Raw genomic sequence first — 25,981 nt, forward strand, 5'->3', positions numbered from 1 at the left:
GTCAGATATCGGTGCGTACGCACCAACCCTATTCATTAATCTGCCACGTACCGTGCTTTCAGCCAATGAGACGCCGGTATTCACAAAGCTATTACCCTGCACATGGAACAGTATTCTAACAAAACATTTGGTTTGCATTCACCAGCACGCAAAAGAACGGACTGACTCCCTGGTAGCATTTCGATCGGTACGCAAAACATCTGATAATGGCAACAGCCTATAACTATCTGGTGGTGTTGTGGTGCGCTACGCCAGGACAGAGGGGACCATACCTTGGTTCCGATGAACAAGAGATAGTGCTACTTGTATGGATGGTCATCGATGTTGAAACGAACAAGGTAGGCGAAGATTGCGCACTCTGTGTAATGTTTTCATTGAATGAAATCGACACGCCGGTAGCACTTTGGATAAAGGGATACCCAACTCTTTAAGCTGTGCGCCACTCTGGTATAAAATGATGACATACTTGGTTTCCACTGTGCTTTCCCCACTCAACTATTTTCCCTCATTGCTCTTTGGATCAACAGGTTGTTAGCTTCCAACAGTCGTACGTTAGGGCCGATCACACGGAAGTCACAGAGGAATTCTGTTCGGAGCTGGGGATTAAAGAAGATTCAATTAAAAATGCAGAACCACTGGAATCTGTATTACAACAGGTACACATTGTATCAGTTAATGCTACAAGGCATATATCCTAACATACCTGTAACGCCATAGATTCTGACAATGTAATGGCACTTTACGAATGAAATATGGCTTGCCACCATTTCAACCTAAATTTACAGTGGGCCTGTTATCAGCAGATACGTGCCCGATTTTTTTTTCGCTTTGGTTATACCATATATAGTGCACAGAAACGTATTAAGACTGTAGGCACTTGTTGCATTTCACTGTAGTTATTCGGTCGATCGACCTGGGCGCTAATCACGCACAAATCACATATAGAATTCACACCGGAATTAGATTAAGTGTCGTAATAGAGTTAGTCTATTGAAGAGCCCTGCTTGTCAAGTGTTCACTCATACAGCTAGCTTCCGTTGTTTTTAACGAGATTCAATGCACGCTGCCAAGGGTTACAAAGCAGCGTGGCGTGCACACACGCTAGCTAGAAATTTTGCGAAACGGGCAAACTACAGACATAAAATCGCGCCCTAATTTGTGTGTTTGAATTCCGTTCTGTTCAGATCGACAACCAAGTCCGTAATGTACTGAATTCAACAGAAGGTGCCACATTCTGTATCTGTACGGACGGACAGCTCCAGCTACGGCAATGTCTGCACCCTCAGTCCGCTGGTAAAAACATAGAACTGCCGGAACATTATTACCGATTCTTCGATTTACGGAAAGAATTCCGCAGATTTCACACGCTGGCACCACCTCCGAACTCATTGAAAGATATGGCGGAATGTATCCTTTAAATAAAAATGAACGCTTCGTAGAATTTACCTTAGTCATTTTTAACATTACTACATTTCTATTGGGTTTACGACATTCACGTGGTCTCACATATAAAGAGTTGGTGTTTACAGCGTCTTTTGAATTAAAATGGATATTTTAAAGGTCAAAGTGTACGAGAGCTACAACTATTTAACTCACCCTTTTCTATCAGTAATGTCTTAGTATATCAGGCGTATCTGATAGTAACTGTTAATTTTTGACCGATTTTAACCAGCTTAGTCAGATACACTCCTGGGGGTCATATATCTTAATTCTGCAGGACCGAGATAAATCGATACAAAGTCTGTTAAAACCTATGGTCCAGTTTTCAGAGGGCTATTATGATGCAAGTTAAAAGACCATGGTCAGTGGTGTTGAGCTACTGGTCTTACGAGACGTATAGGCTAGGAGATCTACAGAGGCGTTGGGTTCAGCAAGCATACAATAGCAGAGGAATACTAAATGACTTTTAATTGAATGGATGTATGCAACTCGGTATGCATGTTAAACGCTATTCATTGTTTGCCGGGCCAAGACCCAGAACCGGTCGACCAGTATATTTGTCAGTCGGCTATAACATGATGGTACACTTCACATCCAAGCATACTTTTGGAACCCCTTAACTTAGTTGGTATTTGTGAGTTCTCACCGTCGAAGTTCATGAAATGTTTTTATTGGTACGATGCAGAAGAGATATACACTTCATTTCTTGACAACTGGTGTTAAGTCATTCCGGAAGGCGTGCCGTCGAAAGTGTACTCTGACTTTCGTTCAGACGAATAATTATTAACCATCATGGCGCATTTGTCAGGTCATTGATGTGCTCCTGACGTTTTAACTTTGTCAACATGTAATTCTGTTTTTGTTTTTTGGTATACATAAAAAAGTAAAAATGATCGCAGTGGGGCGTGGAAATAGGAATGAACCAGGCATCTCATTTGATTTCTGAACATTTCCAGTACAAACCCCCTCCCTCGAAATGTGATCTGCTGCAGTATTTTCCCGCGAGAAAAAAACACATTCCAAGACACATAAAATTGTGGTATTATGAAACAATTCAGGAGTTGTCTTGTAATGTTTAAGTAAGCTCCCGGGCTTTATGAACGGGCTGCTACTTAACTTGGCAGCGTGCCTTTAGATATTATGTAACCTAGTAAAGGGAACAACGGTTCAAAATAGCTTTAATGTTTGTAATACCCGTTGAATAGCAGCAGCGGTGTCCACCAACCATATTGAACGAAAAACAATACGATATCAAGATTTATGATAGTTATCAATTTCGTTCGGCTTTCTTCACTGTCGCCTTTAAATATCGTTGTTTCTAGATGTTTGACATTTCAGTCATCGTGATATTTGAAGAGTGACGCTGTGCAATTAGTGTAGTGTTAATCGGCCGCTAAGAGTAGAATCCGCGCAATTCTTGTGAATGGAAAGTGTATATTTCAAGGGTGAAAAGAACACGAAACATGCAGACCGACACTAAAAGACTAAGAATAAGATGTTGAAATTAACGACATGAATTGTCGATTCTGTGAATAAGATGTTAGAATGACAACAGGAAATGTTGACTCCCAGCTTTAGAAAGTCTCCTATAGACTGAAACCAGCATAGCAACTTCACATGCCAGACGGCATTTCACAGCACACGTGTGTGTTTATGTTGATTTTATGATTACATGATTCGGAAAACAGTCTTCATATAAGGAAGACATTGTTTACTCCTGCCGACTTACTTTTGTAGTTTTCAGATACACACGGGGGATGCCTTTCTTGCAACCAGCATAAAATTCAAAACCTTGTTATGGTTGAATAAAACCATTCAAGAAGACGACAATGATAACAATGCAACCGATGCTGGCTGTTGAATGTACCCTCGCCTCTTGTAAACCCTTATTCTGGTCATCATCTAGGCATCTGCTATAGCTAGCTTCCAAAACTTTCATTTTTGCTATACACAACTCTAGCAATTTCATTCTTGCCTCTGCAAAATTTAAAAAAAATCTTTCTATTCTGATTTCAACCTTTTCCCGAACACATTATTTTGAGCTGTGTTTTCTCGCTAAAACCACCAAGTTTAGATTTATTTCACGGCACCATTCACAGGGCCAGTCAGCGCAAACGAGAACATTTCACCGCCTTTCCTTTATTCTCAACGATTCACCTTTTGCTCACCTGACCTTGTTGTTTTTGTATGTGTTTGTCGCGATGTCGCAAAGAACCACATTTGTTTTTGGCTTTCTCTTACACCATTCAAGCTCCTCTGTTTGGGTATAATCACTATGTACACATTTGATTGACTCTTGATGAACTGGTCGACAACGTGGACATTAACCCCGGTATCAAAGTTGTTCCAAAAATATTACCGTAGCAAAGTCTGTTAATCAAGCAGTATACTCGTGTCAACCATGCCTTTCTCATTAATACTGTGGGAAAAACAGTAGTTTTAACCCCAAGTAAGCTTTTTGAGAGGTTAGAAAAAATTCGATCGGAAGGTTTCATAAATGATTGTTTGTGACCAATTAAAGGCAGTGCTGTATGGAGTCAATTGTTGTATGCAGTTGTAATAAGGCAGTCCAGAGTTACAGCGTGTATGGACATGCATATCGACTAAAAATCGATACACGATGTCAGGTGTTACAATGATGTTTGACTCGATAGCAAAGCGTTGCAGTTAGATCCAGCGGCCTTCTGCGCAGGCATGGCACTCTAAAAAATATTAAAATGAAACTGCTATTTTAGGATTGACTAACCTTATATATTATAATGAGGACAAGATTTCAGGTAAAAACAGAAACAGAGCTTACAGCGTCTAGTTACAATCGCTGCGATGTCAACACCGTCAGGTTTTGAGTGGTTGAGTAGGCTGTAGTTGGATGTGATTTTTCAACATTTGTTTTAATGAACCAAAAAAATTAAAAATGTTTTTTCCCCCGCCATATTCGCAAACGACACGATGTGTGAGCAGCACGTGACCATAGATGTTCAAAGTGGGGAACACGTTGTAAGTTAATGATTCATAATTTGTGAGTGTACCCCCTTAACGTTGGCAAACATGATACAGAAATTATAACTGAATAAATTTATAAACTAGTATTTATTGTTGGTTGCTAGATTCGATAAATCAAGACAATCATTTTGTTTGAAGTTCCACTCAATTCTGTAAATGCAGATATTTGCTGTGGTAATAATATTAACTTGATAATAAAAATCGAAACACTCATAATGAGATGTATTAAATATTGACTGTTTCGATATTTTATCTTACATTTATGAAAAATTGTACTGCCTTGGATACAACTTGATACATGTTTATTTAAAGATCTAATTTAGTAGTTGTTTAAACCCAATCTATTATACAAATACCTTCATGTCATAGCGGTGCTATTTTAGGTCCCACCCATGCACTATTGCTCTACGTGGTGATACAGAACGTGTCTTCAACTCAGTCAAAGTGCCACCTCATTTCACTTTACATCGTGTAGGTCACACACCGTTTCAATTTTGATGGTGATCGAGGGACGATGTGGTGTCATGTGATCATAGTCTTATCTGGCACCGTGACGTTACATCAACCTGTTGCAATGCACCAACCCACTGTCCCGCGCCAGCGTCCATTTTTGTCACAATATTTCCACATTCTCTATTCAAGTGTCTATACATAACATCGCCTGTCACTGTTTACATGTCTAAAAATGTCAGAAACGAATCTCGCTGCTTCAATGTCACGTGACGAGTTGATAATCTCCTGCCATGGTCACGTTACGTTTGTTCACCAAGTTTCAAAAAGTCACCGGACAACAGTTCAAATGTATGCGAAATTGTCACGCAGCAAGAAATTGTTGTTTTATGGTCTACAGAATTAAACTTTTGGAGTTAGATGAAAATTAATCGTACAGAATAAATTCGACTCAGTAAAGTTTCTTTAATGTGTCTCCATGTCATAGTAGCATGGCGTATTGGTTATTAAACATGAACGAGCATAAGTGTGTCATCTTTTTTCCTAATACGCCTTGATTAAACATTCACTTAATCAGTCAATCAATTAATCAATTATTAATCAATCGAATTACTTTATCATTTCTGAGGAAAGTTCCTTGCACACATATCAGTAACGTTGATGTAATCTTTAATAATGATGAGATCGTACTTGAAATTAAAATGTACTCTGCCACCGTGTTAGTTCTTCAGTAGTTTCAAGGGAAGGAGCAAACAGAATCCTTTTTCATTGTAGAAAGGTGAAAAATAAATTTAAAGAGCAGGCAAAGAGAGGGAATGTAGCTATTTTCTGTGTTCTGTTTTAGCCACAAACACGTTTTATATTATCCGCAATCGGCCTAAGTCCACTACCTATCTTTAAAAATGTTTTTTCCCCTTTTTTATTGATGTTGCGGAGAATGGTAAATATGTTTTTTTCCCACGTGTATATTTAAAATGCGTCCATATTATTTTTGACAACGCTTTGGCATGTTTCTAGGTATATTCTACAGATGATTAAGAAAACGTTACAAATGTGAGAATACGCGATAAAGTATCTATGCGCTTGTGACTTTAATAAGATGTTTTATTCGTGACGGGAACCATATTGTAGGAAATAACATGAGTCATATTTAAAAGAAAGCTTTCACTGTCTCCCATGTGACTCGAAGATACTTCAATTTTTTGATGTAAAATATATATGAATCGCGTTATTTATTGAGAATGATTGTGGCTCATTTTCATCACCTGTGATATAGACAACCCTAACCATTCGCAGTGTCACGTTTTGATACAGCAAGCTTTGAACTTTCCTTGTTTCATACAATTAGAATAGTTTATTAGATAAATTATGTAAATCTATGGAAACCGTTCGAAGTATACGTGTTATTTCCATGTGAATACACAATATCACTGTTAAAACTCCGGAAATTGCCAGATGATCACGTGATACCGCGGTGCGATTGTTTCAGTTATATCAGTGTACGTTAATAAATTCTATTGTACAGGCAGCATGTTGGCATTTTCACAATGGAATAATGGTGCATTGTCAATCAGATCTATCAACCTGAGCATGTGGAAACAAGTAGTATATTTTTTCCTTTGTAATTCTTATTTTCAAATTAAAATGAGTACTGAGTACCATGAGTGCTAAAAATACGGCCCAAAATATGAACGGTTTGGACCTGATACGGACTTAACTTATTATTCTGTTTGCTTTACCAATAATCGCCATTAAAGACTGCATTTTAAACGTGCAGGCGCTGTTTTCGAAGAGGAACGACAAAAAGACGGGAAAGTCAGTGATGTTTTTACCTGATTAAAGAACACTCGTGAATTAATTTGAACTTACCTCAATCAATCATTACTTCCGAAATAAATATAAGTATGTTAAGTATTCAAGTAGTTTATCACATACCCATTCCCAACAACACACCGTGTCTCATAGCACTATGGAGTCGAAACTCAGTAAACTTCAGTCTGAGGCTAAAAGAGAGATTCTGTTCTCAAATAGAAAACTTTTTTCTGTTCAGATCTCCACAGTCAAGGTATCGGGCCCTTGATAAACATGTGACGGCTATTATCTTAATGTTTCATTATATTTTGATTGTTGCTTATAAAGTCCTGAATATATGCATCATGCAAGCTTTTACCCAAGCTTTTTAGTCCCACTGCTTTCGCCTTCATTGCACCACCATGCCTCGAAATTTCAAGTAAAGTTTGCTAACTCTGTCCTGTATTTGCGTCGGTTTATAGGGTTTTCCACTTTCAGTACAACAGCGTCAGTACTTAAGGATATTTTAACACGTTTCCTTAACATGTGAAATCAGATTTGAAACTAGACATCTCTCCCAACACGATGTATGCCACGGGTGACGTCAGAGCTATGGGGGTTATTATTCAAAGACTTCTATCAGATGGTAAGTATATATTTTCTTGTTATTTTCTACTTTAAACAAGACGAGTGACGGTAAACTGACTGCATTTCGTTGATTTCAATTGGGAACTTGACCCAAAAGAACATTTTTGCAGCGTGGTGGAATAACGCTTGCAGTTATCTATAAATGTCACGATAAGGGTAATATTTCATCGTTGCATACACCACCTGTGGAGGCTTTAAGTCTGTCCGATGACGTGTATGGATCACACGAATGGCGGGTATTACTGGCTCAAAATTTTCAATCTTTTGAAAGAAAATATTATTCTTCTTTATGGTTTTGTACCGAATACAACAATCACCGAAGAACTTGGAATGTTCCCACCACCGAGCCCAAATGATACCTAAACGGTCACACGCATGATGGACGAAATTTCACCTCATAGACGTATTGCCACTAAATTTGTCTTCATTAAATTTAGAATTTTTTTATTCAGAATTATATTCAACAAAGCTATAAATAACTTGGAACATAACATAGACTCCATGTCATTACAGAACCATTGACATGGCAACATATGTGCATTTGTTGAACCTCTATGTGCAATGAGGCCCTAATATGTCATAAAATTACAGAATTTATTTAGTTTTTTGGCAATTAAGTCATATACTCGAATACTGACCACCAGTACCTCATGACAGTACTTCTTCGCAATATGAAAAGCTGTGAAATTCCTGCTTCGGTGTCGTCTGCTGTACTTTTTAAAAATCTGAGTGAAACATTCATCAAAGGTCAAAATTCGACACACTGAAAATACATCACGTGACACATGATGTATCGTGTCCCCAGATTGATGACAGGGACAGAGATACAAAGGTGAATCGATGTCAATCAGAACTCACTTAATCTCTTAAACAGTATAGTATTCATGCGAGAGTAATCGAATTCTAACGTTGTAGTTTTTTGTCCTATTATATCCGATTGATCTCCAAAACTGACAGGCATGTGGTAAACGGTTTTAAAACCTGCTAATAATTCCAATCGGGAGACCTTGTCCAATCGGTTTGATTATCTGGCGTACTTAGTTCGCGAACTTTCTACCATAGCAATTACACTCTGTACAGCATGCCATCATCATCGTATAGGCATACAGTCAACCAGACTAAAGAGCACACCCGTTTGTGATGTAAATGTTTCAATTTTTACGCAAAGAAAACAATCCTCTTTCATCTAGCAGGGCTGCCGCAGGGCAACTAATCCTCTGCAAAACTAAGACTTTTGAAGCTGTTTTCTATTGGGTAATTCCAATGAAAGCAATTTGATATCATTCCATAAATTTCCTTCATTCAGCTGACTTTTTGTGTAATCTGTGAATTTCAGGACATAAGTTTACCTCTCCAGAACACATCCAATCGAAATTCGAAACGGGCACGTGGTAAGTGTATACTATTTACCGTTTGGTGACTAGTGGTTTCTTTTTTGCACCCTGGGGCCTTGATGACTATTTGCATGTAAAAGTTAATAATTGCATACAATAATTGAATAGCGTTTAATGAACGTTCACGACCTGTACTTCCTAGATGACAACTACATCACAGTGAAACCATGTGACATTGTTTGGTTAACGAAGCTAGGGTTGATAATTACTCTCGACGTTGGAGCTCGATTATTTTCAACTGTGCACGGTCGAGAAGACAGGAATTGTAGTGGCTGAACTGTACTGCGACAGTCTAGATAATATTTTCCTATTTTTGTCCTACGGAGAAGCATATTTCGGAGATTTTTAAAACTTCACAATTGGACAACAAAACGCAAAGTGAACCCCAAAAATTGGATTTTGTAAAATAGCGCACGACGTTACAACAGATAACGCTTCGGGCGTTTCTGTCTGTGACTGTAAAGTAGCAACGAAAACAACTTTGTCAAAGCCTTGGATGACCAGCCTTATTTTTATTGCCCTCACAGACAGTTTACAATGTATGTATATAAAATGACCCATGACCTAGGGGTCATCTTCGACTTGTCTGGCATGCCATGCTCAACGATTTTCAATTCAGTGACTACATGACTAGCATTCTTAGTCGCCAAGTTCCCCGTCGTAACTAACCCGTCCCTGGTTTTCGAGGTTTTTTTCGAGGCAGTACGACAAAACTACTTTCTTGAGTTCCACTTATATACGGATTGAACTTTTTTCAAAGGAACGTTAATAAGGCACTTTTGCACTCTAAATTAGATACCATTTTTTGAACGTCGTTATCGATGATATGTTTTTGAGTGAAATTTAAGCATTTGTTTGACAGTCTAACCAAAAGGCTGTCAGCTCCCAATGACCTTGGAATTATTCCCTATTAACCTTGTTCACTTTCAGCGATAAACACGAAGTTGTTGATAGTGATCACGTGATTAAAGCCAGAGGGTTGCCATGGCAATCGTCCGACAAAGACGTCGCCAAATTCTTCAAGGGGCTTGATATAGCAAAGTAAGTACACGCTCTTTTAACAGAAGCGATACCGATGTTGAAATTCGGTAGATCTATTTGCTTTCCACTTCAATTCGGTGAATCAAACAGGTGCTGTTATCCCGCGAGACGGATGAAACGAAAATTGACTCCCTTTTATTTCCCATGAACAATTGTCGCGTAGAAACTTGAAAGTGATTATACCACGCTTTTTTGTCGTGCTCTTATGTCTAACAAGAGAATACATTGTGATGGTTGGCACGACGCACTGATTTGTGTGTTTACCACGATCTCTATTGGTAGACAGTCATTGTAAGGCCACTTTGGGAACCAATCAATACTTGGCCGAGAGCTGGCGAACCAGAACGACTTGGAACATCACTGAAAGTGTCCGTTCTCTACATATTGGTTCTGGCAAAATCACATACAAATCAGATCTTTGGTGAATACTGAATATTGTCGTTGGAAAGAAAGAACCACGTAGACAGAATAAGCGTCACGTGATTTGGGATGCCGGATGTTAAGAACATGTGCCACCATAAGCTTAATCCCAGGACAGCTGTTTAAGAAGATTTGACGCTACGATGAACACTTGTTGTGGAAAAGCTCACGTCAATTAAGAATGATAAACTGCGTTGTCTATTAGTCTTGTATAGTTGTCACTCTAAGCCACTCCCCCAAAATTCAAATAAGACATTGTGTATCCCAAAATAGGCATCTGTAATGGTGGATATACTGCATTTAAAGGGCCTATAAATTAAAAAAAACCCCCAGCGTATTTGGATTATGCATAGTAAATGAAACTATAAACTTTTTTTTTCTCTTGCAGGGGTGGTGTTGCGCTGTGTTTGAACCCCCAGGGAAGACGCAATGGTGAGGCTCTGGTTCGTTTCACCTGCACGGAACACAGAGATTTAGCTTTACAAAGGCACAAGCATCATCTCGGGCATCGCTATATTGAAGTAAGTTTCAGTATGTGACTGCATTTCCAAATTTCAATGAAATAACGGCAATGAAACGACTTGGTTTGCAACTTTTCGATAACGGCATGTTTTGCGCTGAGACACAATGGCCCAGATACTCTGATGAGCTGACACGGTGACAATTAAAGTAACACCATCCCCAGAGACACAATTTAATGCTAGGTGATTTTTTTGTTCTGCGTCTTACCAACAGATTCTGATACTAATTCCTAAAGCGTCGCTATATATTCCATACAAGTAATCAGACTGGACAACTCCTGTATTCGTATTGCCAACATTTACCGTAGTTTACAACAAACAAGCAAATTGTAGTCCGGACTTGAACTTAAATACTTGACCTGTAAACAACAACACTACAGTAACATATATACTATATAGCATACATACATCTCAATTGCATGATATGTTACAATGATAGACTGAGTTAATCTGTACCTGATACACAGACCAACAACTACTGACAATACACCAAACTTTACAGTAACTGTCTCCTCAATGCAAAGAAACACATAACTCATCGACAACAAAAGTTTCAATTCATACATCAGTTTCTATCACTACTTCATGGCAAAACCATGTCGGCAGCTTTGAAAATGAGCGAAGCTAGAAAACTCTCAAAAGTTCCAGGATAGAACCAGGTTTTCCACATTTTATCTCTCATTTGCATAAACTTCATCTTGTATTATCAATAGTTGTATACTTGTCCTGAGCATTGCATTACAACTCCAGACTGACAAATCAGAAAATAGCAATCTATACTATCAACCAATTAAATGATAGCTTACACCATTACTATCCTGAAATTTAAATCAATAGAAGTCAACCAATTACATGACAGCTTTCAAGATTGATACAATCTAAAATAATTTTATTGTTGTTTACATTACAGGTTTACAAAGCCACTGGTGAAGAGTTCATCAAAATAGCCGCAGGTTAGACACTTAACTCTTTCTTTTTTAAACACCTCCATTTTATTAGCTCTATAGGTCGGAGGTCAGATGTCCTTGGCCATAGAATCTTGACCATTGTCTGGTTCTGTCTAGCACTGGGCGAAGTTGCCCACATTATCCAATAATTTACACTGATATAGCCTAGGGATCAACTCTGCCATAGTCAAAATTGTTCAAGAGTTGAGGTGTGGTCAATATTTTATATTTTAAATGATCAGTCAATGCCTTGGAGTATTGAGTGGTGACACTTCTATTGAAAGTTACTTCCACGGATGACTGATTCGGTTTGTCAGACCACTGAACACTGCAAAAAGGCAGCAAAACAAATGCACCCGTCTCAAAACTTGTTTAATTTGCTTGTCATCTTTGTCTCTTTGTAACTCGCCATGCCCTGTTGAGTGTTTAAGTCTAGTTCCATGTACTTCTGGTACAGCTCTTTATGTTCATCTTTTTACAATTTCTGTTGATTTTTGAAAGCGGGATTACCAGAGTCCCGAACAAACAAATGTAAAAAATGATGATGACTGCAGCCAACACAAAATACCAGCGTATCTTAGTTTCCTGACTAACGATAAAACATAAAACAATTACAACATTGTAAATGCAAAGGTCAATATGATTACCATACCGATTGTTCAATGAAGGATTTTCTGCTGAAAAATTTCCAAGTGGGATGTGAATAAAAAAGTTCAACTATAGATTCTAGGGTGGGCTTTGTGAAGCATTGTATGATTTACTGCAAGCATTGTGCAGGCTATGCATGATAATAGCTGAGGATTTCACTGGTTTCATGAAGTACAAAGGAATTCCTTTTAAATAGTTGTCAATTCAGTGGTTAAACTCAGAAGCAGGTGCCCCTCATCGGAGAGCCACTGCACCAACTACTGTTTGGTGTTCTCATCAAATTAGTCTGTCAGAAATACAAAGTCCAAAGAAAGTACTTTTTCAGTAAAATCAATTTCCCAACGACGATACTGAAAATCAGCTTATTTCTCTACTAACAAAACAAGAGTTATCTTTTAATGAACAACTTGCTGATTTATTTTTACTTTATATAAACAAAGAAATACCTAGTTATATTATTATTAGCTACTATTATTATACTGTAATACTTTATCTTTATTGAAGAAAATTTTAACTTATTTTGTATCACACTTTTATTGCCACAAATGTGATGTAAATTCTATATTTACAAGCAAGCAATAAAAATATTATTATTATTAATTAATGGTACAAAAACCATGCATAGTATAATTACAAGCTATGTACGTGAGTGACAATGACACCACTTTATTTCTTTTTAGTATGCTCATTGGACAATTTTCAAACCTCTTTGCAGGTAAACAAAAACAAAACAGAGTAAATAGCCTTCTGATATATTTGTAACTTGCAGGTAGTTCCAGTGAAGCCAGTCATTTCTTAGCCAGGGACAATGGCCATATCATTGTCCGTATGCGAGGACTGCCATTCTCAGCAACTGCCAAAGATGTGGTGAGTAAAAAATAAACACTTTTGTTTTAACTTTGTTTCTGCTTTCATCCTGAATTTATTACATGACATGATGTGGATAGGGTAGGTCTGAGAATGACTTTATAGTAGAGATGCACAACTCATGTTTGGTTCATATATTTGAAGATGAACTCTCCTAGTTGGTGGCCTGGCCAAGGTCACTTACTGTGAACTGATTCATAAAATTGATTTGTAGAGGACTTGTTTACCATTAGAATCATACTGTCACTTTGGTTCCACGTTGATACCTTCAGGAAAGGTCATCAAATTATGCCCTTAAGTGAAACTCTTCAAGCAAAAGTGTAGTGTTTATTTAATTCAAACTTGAGGTTGCCATTGTCATATTTAGTCCCTTTAGTTTTAAATGTGAAAAACCTTGGCCAAAACTTGATGAAATTTTGGCGGTGTTGTGTTCAATGGTTGCAACTTTTTAAACCCTGAAAATGAGTCAAATGCAAATCACACAAGATGAAAGTTTTAGAATTTCCCCACTTTGCATTTCTAAATGTTCATATTTGCAGATACACAAGTACATGATAGTTGAAATGCCAAAGTTACAGATATCTAACCTTTATGACAAATCTAGTGTGCACTATATCCAATATGTAGACACATCCTATGATTTACATAGTCAAATTAGATATGAAACGGGGCCATCCAGTCCCCTTCTTCAGCATTAAATATTATTATTAGATCATGTGCACTTTGGTCAACTTAAAATACCAGCAAAATATTGCAGTAAATAATGCAACCTGTTCAATGGGATCCCAGTGTAGATACATGCATCAAATATCATATAACACAGCTACTTTCATTTGCTATGTCACCTGTGTTTTTGTGTAAAACCATATAATTTCTTCATACATATTTATTTCATTCAATGCCATGGAAGGTCAAATTATGCCATGCAAGGGCAAACATGGACCACTTGGATCTTTGAAACTCAGAATGATAATTTCATGTCTTATGACAATTATGAATATTTACAAGGAGGAATTGAATCACTTGGATTACATGACATTTAAATTTGTCTGTGTTTGCTGTATGTGGCTATGGAATTCTGTATGGGAAGGAATATTTGTATTAAGTCATAAATTTGTAGGACATGTACAGTGCCAACTAGGAACACAATATTCCCTTTATTACAATGGCATTGGGCTCTTTACAAGGCAAATGGATCAGCAATTGCAACACCATATGGTACAACTCAGTGGTAGACCTACACACACACACACACACACACACACACACACACACACACACACAGACATGTGAAGCACAAAATAGGGAGCATCATGTCCCACAGAATGAACAATTGCCATTGTAAGTCAACAATCAATAAAGACATCAAAAAAATGGCTTGCTGCATATGATAACAGAGAGGCCATATTGATGCTGTGTAAAAAGATATCCACTGTGAATAAAATGGTTGGCAAAGCTTGATGAAATGTCAAATTTGCATATCTTTTACCAGAAATACATGTAAACAAAATAAGCATGAGATTTAATGGAACCAGCTACACATCTGAAATTTACAAATCAATCAAATTTCATAAAATGAAGCTTTTTTCACATTACTGTTGAAAAAAAATTAAATTGTAATATAACTGGACACATCCCCGACACGTTAGTAGAGGGGAGTAAAGCTGTGACCATGAAAAAAAAACAATATATGATCTAATGTTTATTTAATGATACTATTTTAGCATACAAATTATAATTCACAGTCATGGTATAATTCTGTCGTCCTGTTGAAATCAATGCTCATTTTTGTACTTTTGGAGAAAATTCTTTTATTTAATTGTTAAGAATTGTCTTTGTAATTACATTTATGCTAAACATTTCAATTAGAGTGATGGACATAACATAATTTGTTAGTTTCAATTACTAGTTTTATTTCCAATTTTAATATTTTACATGTGCAAAATCAGCTCAACAGTTTTGTTGTTTTCACATTAAGTAATGCTAGTGAACCCATTCTGGATGTCTCTGTCATAAACTGTATTGATGCACTGCACCAACAGGACTTGGAACATTATTATCAAGTTTAAAAGCTGGCAGTGGAAACCTCCAAACACAGAATACGTAATTTGTTGTATTCCCAGTCCCTTCTTGGACTAGATGCTCATTAATATTAAGTTTGGTTGAATGAGATCACTACCTGCAGACTTTCATCAAACTATTAAAAATAAACCATCACCATACCACACTACACTGGCAGTGTCAGATGCTTTCGTGAACAAACCTTCGTATATTTTTTGTCCTTAGCTTCCTCGATTCTGCAAAAATGACCATACATGTTTTGTCACATAATTTTTCCTCTGTATAATTGCCAGGGCTGATCATAAATTTGATATTACATCTGAATTTTTTTTTGTCAGAAATGTCCATTTCTTGGGTGAATAAACACGAGGCTGAAAAAAAGTGAAAATGAAATGAAAATTTTGTAGAATTCTTGATGCTTTTTATAATTCAAGAGATCTACAGAATTCCACAGCACATCAAACTTTAAATACACACATGTGACTCATACCCTGAAATTAATGCACTATCGCGTCAGTTCTGTCCAACAGGCCGTATTAATGGTACATTATCTAAAAATACACAGCTTTGCTGGATCAGATGTCTGCTTGTTTTCATGGCATATTGGTGGCCGCTGCGCCAATATGGGTTCTCCTCTATTGTTGTATGATATTCATTTATTCACAAATGATACTTTTAAGCCTCACTGAAGTAAATTCGTGCTAATTACGATAGAAATTATCATTTTACCAATTAACTTATAACATTTCATGTAAACTGATTACTGAAAGGGACCTGTGAAAAGCTGCTTAAAATTAAAAAATACAAACTCACGAAAAAATTTGTCTGTTAATGATTCAATCCGAAATGATACAATTTCTACAGCAGAGAAAGCATGCGTACCAGCTGCTGCAAAAGTAGCATTATTTTCCATAAACTTCTCTGCATACACATCATGGCCATTATTATATTCTTTTCACTTTGGTACCAAATTTGAAATATTCAAAGCATCATGTGGCATTTTATGATTGTGGTGTTTTCAGACAATCCTAATTTACCATGTTGTGGAAACAGTAAATGAAGCAAAATGCTAAATAAGATTTATAGTGTGACAAATAGTCACTGAACAAACAACTGATAAGGCTTTAACACGGACATAAACTTTGACCTCTCACCTTTCACATTCTAAATACCATTGGCACCAAGGATTTGTATCTTTTCCTTAATCTCTAAAAATGAAAAAAAAAGTGAAGTTTCGAGGTAAAGCCCCTAATTCAGTAGTCGTGCTAACCTTGTTACACTTTTTTTTGATAAATATTTTAGTAATGCACACAAAATCAAATATGGGCTTTTCATGCTCAGTAATCACACCCTTACAAACATTCCATATTTTGAAGCGGTTGTAATGGTATAATAGCAGTTCAGAGTAAACCACATGCTTTTTGCAAAAGTTGAGCATTTCCAACTTGAATTCAATAATCATAATTACAAAGGCAAAAAACAACTGTCTGATCCATACTTGTAAATTTTGTTGCAAAATTTGACTGAGTAACAATGCAAATTAAGTGACATGGTAAAAAGGACATAGACATAATGTTGCATGGTAAATAATTCAATTCTCATCCATACTAAGATCAGCTCTTCCTTCTGTCTTGTTAGATTGCCTTCTTTGGTGATGATTATCCCGTATCCGGAGGTGAAGAGGGTGTGTTATTTGTGCGTTATCCGGATGGCAGATCAACTGGCGATGCCTTTGTTTTATTTGCAAGCGAGGAGCATGCAACAGCTGCACTTGGTAAACACAAGGACAACCTTGGCTCTAGATACATCGAGCTTTTCAGAAGCACCACGGCTGAAGTACAACAGGTAAAAACTACCATCATATCAACTGCATTACTATTCCCTCTATTTTGTACAAGGTGTTCCAGGCTGCCATAGTAACTAAAACTTATTCAAGGCTTGCAGACTGTTGTCAACAAAGACTACGCGTGATCAGCTTTATTCATAAATTCTATCAACACAAGTAATTTTGTCATTTCGTGCCTTTGGGATCTACAATATATTTTCACCTGAAGCTATCTTTAATGCATTTAAGCACTTTGAAAGCAATACCATTTTTTTTTCTCAAACTGATTGGTGCTGATTCTAAGTTTGGACAGATTGGGAATAATTTTTCTTGTTTGGAAAGAGCAGAACTTTTAAAACAGTACTTGATATTTATGAAATGTTATAGCAATCAAATGTTGTGTTGCCGTTTTGAATGAATGCAAAATATGGAATAATACGACATTACAATGGCCCATATGATTCAGGGTCATTCAGTGGTTAGCGCCATTACAAATGTAAATTAGTTCAAAGGTCGGTTCAAAGGTCAAAATCCAACATAAAAAGGTGAGGAATTTAAAGTGTTGTTGTAGGAGTAAGTTATGCCGAGAGTTATTGATTATGTACAAGAATAGTCTCACACATTGGGTTTGAATATTTCCATCAGAGAGAAACTGACCGAACAAAAAAAACAAAAAAGTGTGATTACTTCATTCTTATTAATACATATATTGTAATCCTAAACAAAAGTAATCTACAGTAAACGTAATTTATAAAGAAATTAAATTGTGTATCATTTCATGCAATTAGAAAAGTTTAATAATCCTATGCATTCTCCAAAGTGTGACCAATTCCGCAAAATTTGATATCCTTGAAATAGTTGCTTCGATGTGGTCTTCGCCATCAACTCCTGAATTTCAGACATCTATCATAAATTTTATGGCATTTTTAAATAAAACTCCCAAAGTACATCCCTCAGGATTAACAGCTTAAAATGAAACGTTTTACAATAAGCTTCTTATGTAAAGTAATTTTGAGTTATCAACCAGTTAAAATACCACAAGCTGACAGTCCTCTTCTTACAGTATTCAGGTTTCCATAGCAACTCTGAATTTACAAACTGGTGGGGCTACATCTGTTGCACGGAGGGAACAACAGATCCCACTATACCCGGCTTTGCTCTCGCTATGAAATTAATGCACACAGAATGTTGCAGTTATGCATGGCAAAACTTTACATACAAATTAAAAAACTCTTGGTGAACAGATAGGGGGTCAATCAGCTTTGGTGCAGTCTGGCATTTCGCATTTGAGAGCAGTGGTTGATCCATCATGGGAATGAGTGGCTTCAGTCGGGAATGATGCGCCAGGGAAGACAGAACTAAGTGATTGATTCTGTACCTGAATCCAGTCTCGTTTGGGGTTTTTGTTCATGTTTCTGCTTGATTCAATGGCAATCTGGAACCAGCCCGATGTTAATGTATGCATGAATCACATTGTGTTTGACCTTTACGCGGTTATTGGACCTACCATTTCACACTTGAAATTGAAAGTCTGAAATTCTGGAAACAATTTTAGATGCTATATCAAAATGCAGTTTTATGACCTACAAGATGACGTCAATTTAATGCCACATTAATGATTTGCAAATGGAGGTTAAATTTGCTAAACAGTTTCATCGTTTTGAATGACCTATACATACTGAACTCTGAGATTTGTAACATTTCATTAATATCTTTAATTTTTGTCTCAAATCTCTCCTGAATTTTCAGTTGTGTTAATAGTATGTTTTTTCCATTTGAAGGTTTTAAGCCGTTATCAGCAGCATCCGTTGATTCCAAATGGACCTCCGCCAACTGCCGGCACCGTGCCAATGCTGCCCCAACAGATGATTACCACAGGATCCATGAGGGATTGCATACGTATGAGGGGACTTCCATTTTCAGCCACGGTTGAGGATATCATGAAGTTTTTGGGAGAGTTCGCACACTACATTCGCCCTCACGGTGTTCACATGGTCTTGAATCAACAAGTAAGAATTACCTTTTATTGTTTGAGAGAAGAGACCTTTAACAAAGAATATGATAAACGTATCTACATTCATGAAATATTTTCGATTATCATAGAACTTTGTACATGCTAAACTGTACTGTGAATAACATTGTTTGCAGTCATTGCACCCCAATTGTTCCCGGAGGCAGGTTTTAGCAAAGACACCCATTGAATATTTCACAAAAACATTTCACAAAAAATATTCACAAAGATAAAAACATCTATTGATTTAGCGAGGACTAATTTTCCATATGAATTGTTTGGAAAAGAAAGTTATTCTTTTATGATGCACTACAACCAACAAGCTCTCCTTTTTCAGGACCATTTCAAAACATGATTTGTGCAAAACACGTCAGCACAGGCTTTCAGCCTGTAATTAAATTTTTAAAATTGTTTACAACTCATTGAAAATGGGTAATGTATTAGTTCGATGCTTCCAATGTAAATTATTTCTTCTGTCGATACATGTCTGTTTGAAATTTGATAAGCATATCAGTTTTTATCGGTTGTGACTGGTCAGATGTCTTTGATAATTGTAATCTAGAACTTTAGACACCAATTATGATATTAAGGTGCAGTATAAACTTTTTTCATTTAAAAAATAAGGGTTTGGCTTGAGTGTGAAGCAAGTGTGCACTGTTTTTAATTTGATACATATAAGGCTTTTCATTTCAAGAGCTGACCTTTGACATTCCATCATTTGCATTGAAATAGGGGCGTCCATCTGGTGATGCTTTCATCCAAATGATTTCAGCAGAGAAGGCCTTGCATGCCGCCCAACAGTGCCATCGTAAACACATGGGTGAACGCTACATTGAAGTGTTTCAGTGTTCTGGTGATGAGATGAATTTTGTCTTGATGGGTGGAACGCTGAACAGAGGCGGTATATCACCACCAGGTATGTGTGAATTCACAAATATACCATCCATTGCTCGTCATCCTTTAACAACTAAACCAGTCAAAAAAGATGTGAAAGGGGGAAATTCACATGAAAACTAAGCTATCTCAATGTAGAATTTGAAATACTTTGAATATCAACTTACCTAAACTGAACAAACTCACCTGTAAAATCTTGATGTCTTTTTATCCTTGACTTCACCCTGTGAGGGAGCTGTTCATCTTTCACTGTATAACCATCATAATAGTGCCAAACATACAAGCACGTACCCGATAAGGATTGGAAAAGAAGTAAATTTTAGATTTCATCCATTCCAATGACATCTACAAGCGCTGTTTAGAATGCCATATTTTTGTGCTTCAGAAACAATTATTCATAACATCAGGGCTAGATTACCGAAAGCAGTAGAAACACAACTATCTATGAATGTAGATGAAGTTGCTTATCCTTCATGTCACAAGAATGGTAAACATTTCATCATAGTGACTGTACATTATTATTTTCCATTCTTCAGCTGGCGCCATCCCTGCCCAAGCTCAATTTACACCATACCCAGGTGCAATACCATCTCCACCAGCAGCCTCAGTGATGGGACCCATACCGATACCTCAAAGACAGCCGCCAGCACCAGCTGCCTACTATCATCCACCCCTCTACTACTTTCCAAGTCCTCCAGTGTCTCCCACAAGCCAGGCATACTATTCACCACATAATGGCGCAGTAGTTCGCATGAGGGGATTGCCGTTTACAACCTCAGTTAATGACATTGTGTCCTTCTTTCAAGGATATGGGGTAAGGTTTATTTCTTGACACACTTGACGGTTGTAGACGCCTATACTAGGTTGTGGAAATGTAACAAACTTACATGTAATGTCGGTACAAAGGTGTTTCACTGTCATGCATTTCATCCAACATTCAACAGTAGCTGTGGTGGTCACCATAGAGACAGGTGGCATATGGGTCAGCCATGTTGGTTTTTATCCGTGGAGATCATTTTGGAATATTTGGTGGCAGACAGACTTGGCATCTGTTGGGGAGAAAGTGGACTGATTTCAAAACATGACACTAAAAATATCAACTGTGAACACATTGGTGGCAAAACGGTTTCATAAATGTGAGGAGTACTTGGATGCAGAAAACGGGGAAATATCACAACAACTGGAGGAAACTGTTTGAATGTCAGAAATGAATGCGTGCATGTGGAACACCCTTTGCCTACTTACTCACAGCTGCTGTCCCGAGAAAGTAAGTACAATGTAGTGATCAAGTTTGGTCATGGGGATAGATAACATCAATGTTTGGCGTAAGCAGTACCATTTTTAAGATGCTGTGTTTTGAAGCATTCAGATGAGACAATTTTACCGATTGATCTCTGTATTGCACATGCTATGAGTGATTGCAATGTTGAAATGCTGTTGTCTGAAGAACGCGGGAACAGTTGCAAACAATGTTCATTTTGGTACATTCCGAGGTATACTTAAAGTATACTCAGAAGATTCATTGTTGGGGTTTGTAACTTTGTGTGCTTTATATTTAAATGCGGTCTTCCTTTGAAGTGAGCAGCATAACATATTGAGAAGAGTCAGCGAATCCAACTGGAATTTCTGTAAAAGCAATAAGACTAATGGTTCTGTATTATTTGTGTTTAAATTGAAACTACTTGTGAGTCTACGAATTGTTTTCACGACTATCTGCGATTTCAAATTCATATTGACACTGTATTGTTTGACCCCAGAGTATATTGACAGAACACTTTCTCTGGAATTTTTGTATGAAAAGGGATACTACTAGCGCACACGTCATGCGCAAAAGTGTAATGCTGAGAGGCTGTCTGTCTGTCAGTGAGTAGTATGTCATACACTGAACAGCCATGGTGACCGAAGTTATGATCACGACAGCAGTGCGTGTGTGCCAGCATAGAGGGATTACCCCACCATAGGTAGAGACAAATTCTATGCAATTTGGTGCTTGTAGGATATCGTCTTTATGGTGTGGTCATAGCCAACTTGGTTCTGGTGTTCATTACATAGTCTGCCTATTTGGATACTGTATATTTATTCATTTTCTGTGTTGGCTCCTTGCTGTGTTTTGGGTGTACCAATGGGTTTTAGAGGGGGCAAAAGTTGACTTTACTGGTATAGAGCTCCTAACTTCTTGCGTTTTTCTCTTTTCAGAATTGATGTGAAGGGATCAGGCTAAAACTCTCTGCTTTTTAATAAATGTACGTGCCTTTACTTTAATGTGGTTTCTGCACTCACTTTATTTTAATGATGTACTAAAAAATGGCAAAATGTGGACACATAGTGACCCTATCATGAAAGTTGGTATGCACTGTCGGTGGGTTTTACCTTAAATCAATTGTTAAAGTTTCCTTTTTCCCATAATTCCTTAACCATTCCAAAAACTTACAAAGTTTGCACAAATCACAGAAGATTCACAAAAATTAAAAGGGTATATTAACGCGGTTGCACATACACCTCTTAGATAATGGAGTTATTTCTGATGTACCATTAAACGCATAGATACGAAAATGTCAATATTGAGTGTTATCTCTGTTTAAAAACTGTGTGTAGTAAGGGTTAGTTTTCATAGGTGATCATCTCATTTTTAATTGTAGAATATTTTAATTGAGAATGAGATTGGTTGTATGATGCAGTTTTGTATTGTTGGTAAAAGTCAACTTCTCTGACATGGGCTGACGTAAAACATTGCTTGCCATGTCTTCCGTTGTAGTACAGCGCCCCCGCTCATGTAGTTCGTCCATGCGTTTCACTCCAACAGGTACCCTACCATAGCGTACACCAACCGCATAACAACGATGGCTGCCCAGATGGAGACGCCATCATACCTTTTCACTCACCAGAGATGGCTTTACGTGAAATTCAGGCGAAGAATCATCAATCATTTATAGCAAGCTACAACACGGAATTCTACCGAGGCTAGTGATGAATTCAACAACTGAATTAAACCCACTGCTAGGCTGCTTCTCTGCTGAGTGGCAACAAAACCATCTATCACCCAAAGTCTTCCACTTTTTTGCATGACTTTCTAGATAGAAATACAATTTTTTTTCTGAGAATTTTACGCAATATTTTAAATATTTTTAAGATGTAGAGATCCAGATTCATCTCGCATAAACCATTAAGTGCCTTTTGAAGTTACCACTGAATTAAAATCAAATGTTTTGTTCTTCGCAAATGAAAACAAACCATGATCCAACAATATAATTCATGCATGTTCTTTTTCAGTTTACATTTTCTACAATTATATATTAAGAATTTTTGACGAAAGTTGAAACCAAATGAGTTTTGGTGCTTATTCTGTTCAGAATTTGAAGGGAAACCGTTTACCAGTCACTCTCTATTTTCACAAGGAAGACGTATACATATCTGCAGAAATGGTGTCACATGACAGAGACAGGAATGCTCCCAATTCTGACCAAGAATTAAAATTGCAGAACATAGAGCCTATAATCAAATCCAACAGACATGACTTATTACAGAAAGAAAGATTTTATTTGAACTTTGAATGTGACGCACCTATACTGCCAAGAGTTGAGAGTATTTTATTGTTTTGACCTGAGTATACTTAGTTACAACAGGCAGCCTATTTTGAACTCTCGCAAAAAAGTAGCTAAAACTAAATTCATCGTTAAAGTAGACATTTATTGTTATGTAATGTACTTTTCTTCAAAAGATAGAATTGAAAGTTAATTGTCTTTGTATGATAGCTGTTTTAGTAGAATCAATTTAAGGCAGTACCCAGTCAATATAGTACTCTGTTAGGCATAGATTGCAGAGCAGATATAGTGAGTACGGCAATGAGCTGATATTTGTATGTAGTTGTTAGTTGTACATAGAATTGATCAATGAACCCAGGCAATAAATCTACGTAACGCCTGTTTTAACTATTTAATACTCACATTCAACCTCACTAAAAAGTTATTATATTATTATTTATTACTTGATTGCCTAGTATGTTCAACCAAAATACTCTGCCAGACACTCGTCATCTATGCAATCATGTAGATGCATATATTACTCAAAAACAAATCATGGTTTGTACATATCATTGAAAGAAATTATAGCATTGATTTGAACATTATTGAGTGAAAATAATGGCATGGATGTAAATGTTATTGAGTGAGAAGTCATATCTAGAATGTAAACATTATTGACAAAGAAAATCATGGCTACAGTGTTTGTAATTATCGAGAGAAAAGAGCCTTGGAGAAGACTTGAATTTTTGATATAATCTCAATTTTTTGGCATTTTAGTCTTGATAAATATAATCACAGCGCTAATTTTAATGACTTTTTTCAAGCGTGAAAGCTTGGTGCTAACACTTTCACCATAATCATCCAGATAGTGTCATTACTTTTTAATTTAGGATGGCAGTTGGTAAATCTCTTAACTTACTAAATCATTAGCTGACAAGTTAGAAAATGTAGTTCATTTCCCAACCTTTTACCAAAATACGCATGCACTTTTAAAAACTGTTTTAGCAACTCAATAATTGTTGACTAAATTATTCTCAAGTCCCAATGTTTTAAACTTTTAATAATTGCTACAATGTTGTGGTAACATTATGATTGTGGTAACTTTTTTAAAAATTTAATTGTGAAATCAGTAGAATTAATAATTTTAGTCATCTGTTCTCAATTTCATCAACGTGCCTTGTCCATCTCAAATATGTATTTTCAACTTCTCATTATTTACATCAATATTTGTGCCTTAAGACTAACTTTAAAATGAGAAATCACATTTCTGAACAAAGTAAGCTTATTACCAATAAAAGTTCAGGATTTTTACTCACAAGAGCTTGTTACTGGAATTTGGAGGAAAAAACACAGGAGAACAATGACAGAGTGCAATACATGAAACCATAACGTGCCTTGTCTAGTTGGGAAGAGCGCTAGCTTTCCCAACAACCATTGTGTCTTAAAAACTTTATTTTAAAATATTAACCAAAAAATAACATGAACCTAAGATAATTTTGCAATATACAAGATGGATCAAAAGCACAGTGAATGTAGGTATAATGGACGCTAGCTGTCTTTTAGAGCCTTGGTCATGTGACGGCTACATTTGGCAATGAGTGTAACCACTGTAACCTGAAGTCCAGTGTGGTTTGGGAAGAGAATGGGATAACCTTTGTGGTGTGTCAAAAGTGGCAATACTACAACTCTCCCTACACGCTGAAAATGGTGTATTACCTGTGTAGACTGTGTCTAATGAAAGAATTTTGTTTTAGAGCTCAGATCCAGTAAGCTGTTGAAGATGAACGGAATTCTGGTCTGGTTAGACTATAAATAAACATACTAAGCAGGCAGTAAGCTCACATAATAGATGATTAGAATGTTAAAAGTACAGACGTACAAAGTCTCAGATCATATATGTGTATATTTGCACTGTCCAATGAAAAATATTGTAAAGTTTGATTTTTGTTTGGTTTGATTTTTTTAAAAGAGATTATGATACTGTACTTTATCCATAACAGTTGAAATAAAATCCACCAGTGCTTCCAAAAGATATCATCCTTGTGATTTTGTTGGCATTGTCTGCGACCTATGACATAGGCAACAAATTGTCCAATTTTGATTGACATTTATGTGACTTGATGCATATTAGAATTCCTAATGAGGCTTAAAAACTGAGGTTTTATCTGCTCATAAATAATACATTTTACAAAAACATTCCCTATCTGAATATTCATATCATTATTGTTCTTTTAATAAACAAGTTCTCCTTCTCTTCTTTCCGTGAGGTATTGAAATACAAAGTATTTCTCGCAGTAACAACAGTATATAATATGAACTGTTTAACAATGGATTTGAGCCTGGATGAAAGACAATTCAATCATCAAAGATAAGGATTGATGTTACACATACACATGAATGCACAGGCTATGTTGAGATACTTTCTTCACAAAGCAACAATCCTCAATTGCTGGTTCTCACATTACCGGTAGTGTTTGTTGATTGACTGTTTTACAATTG

General features: G+C 36.7%; 1 protein-coding gene across 6 annotated transcripts; it reads left to right on the plus strand.

Moving 5' to 3' along the window:
• The first annotated feature begins 54 nt into the window (after positions 1–54).
• On the plus strand, positions 55–25,512 carry LOC139148381 (epithelial splicing regulatory protein 1-like). Of its 6 annotated transcripts, none has more exons than XR_011555917.1 (16): positions 106–338; positions 528–656; positions 1,185–1,407; positions 7,241–7,330; positions 8,669–8,723; positions 9,657–9,767; positions 10,576–10,708; positions 11,619–11,661; positions 13,073–13,170; positions 16,870–17,076; positions 18,838–19,065; positions 19,800–19,983; positions 20,498–20,775; positions 21,763–21,922; positions 22,158–22,204; positions 22,765–25,512. XR_011555917.1 is itself a non-coding variant. In XM_070719818.1 (15 exons), the coding sequence occupies exons 1-14, from the start codon at positions 207–209 to the stop codon at positions 22,161–22,163; spliced, it is 1,917 nt and encodes a 638-aa protein (XP_070575919.1). In that variant the 5' UTR covers positions 55–206; the 3' UTR covers positions 22,164–22,204; positions 22,765–25,512. The 6 variants fall into 6 exon arrangements, 2 of the variants coding, with proteins under 2 accessions (XP_070575919.1, XP_070575918.1); XR_011555915.1 differs by having other exon boundaries at positions 113–338; positions 20,498–21,228; XM_070719818.1 differs by lacking the exon at positions 21,763–21,922 and having other exon boundaries at positions 55–338.
• The last annotated feature ends 469 nt before the right edge of the window (positions 25,513–25,981 follow it).

This window comes from Ptychodera flava, chromosome 13 (genome assembly GCF_041260155.1).
Source record: "Ptychodera flava strain L36383 chromosome 13, AS_Pfla_20210202, whole genome shotgun sequence".
Lineage (NCBI taxonomy): Eukaryota > Metazoa > Hemichordata > Enteropneusta > Ptychoderidae > Ptychodera > Ptychodera flava.

Excerpts from the sequence above, each read along its gene's own strand:
- LOC139148381 (XM_070719817.1), top strand. The coding sequence starts at position 207 with ATGGCAACAGCCTATAACTATCTGGTGGTGTTGTGGTGCGCTACGCCA. Across the intron at positions 7,331-8,668 it reads TCAAAGACTTCTATCAGATG|GACATAAGTTTACCTCTCCA; the intron begins GTAAGTATATAT and ends TGTGAATTTCAG. Across the intron at positions 11,662-13,072 it reads GTTCATCAAAATAGCCGCAG|GTAGTTCCAGTGAAGCCAGT; the intron begins GTTAGACACTTA and ends TGTAACTTGCAG.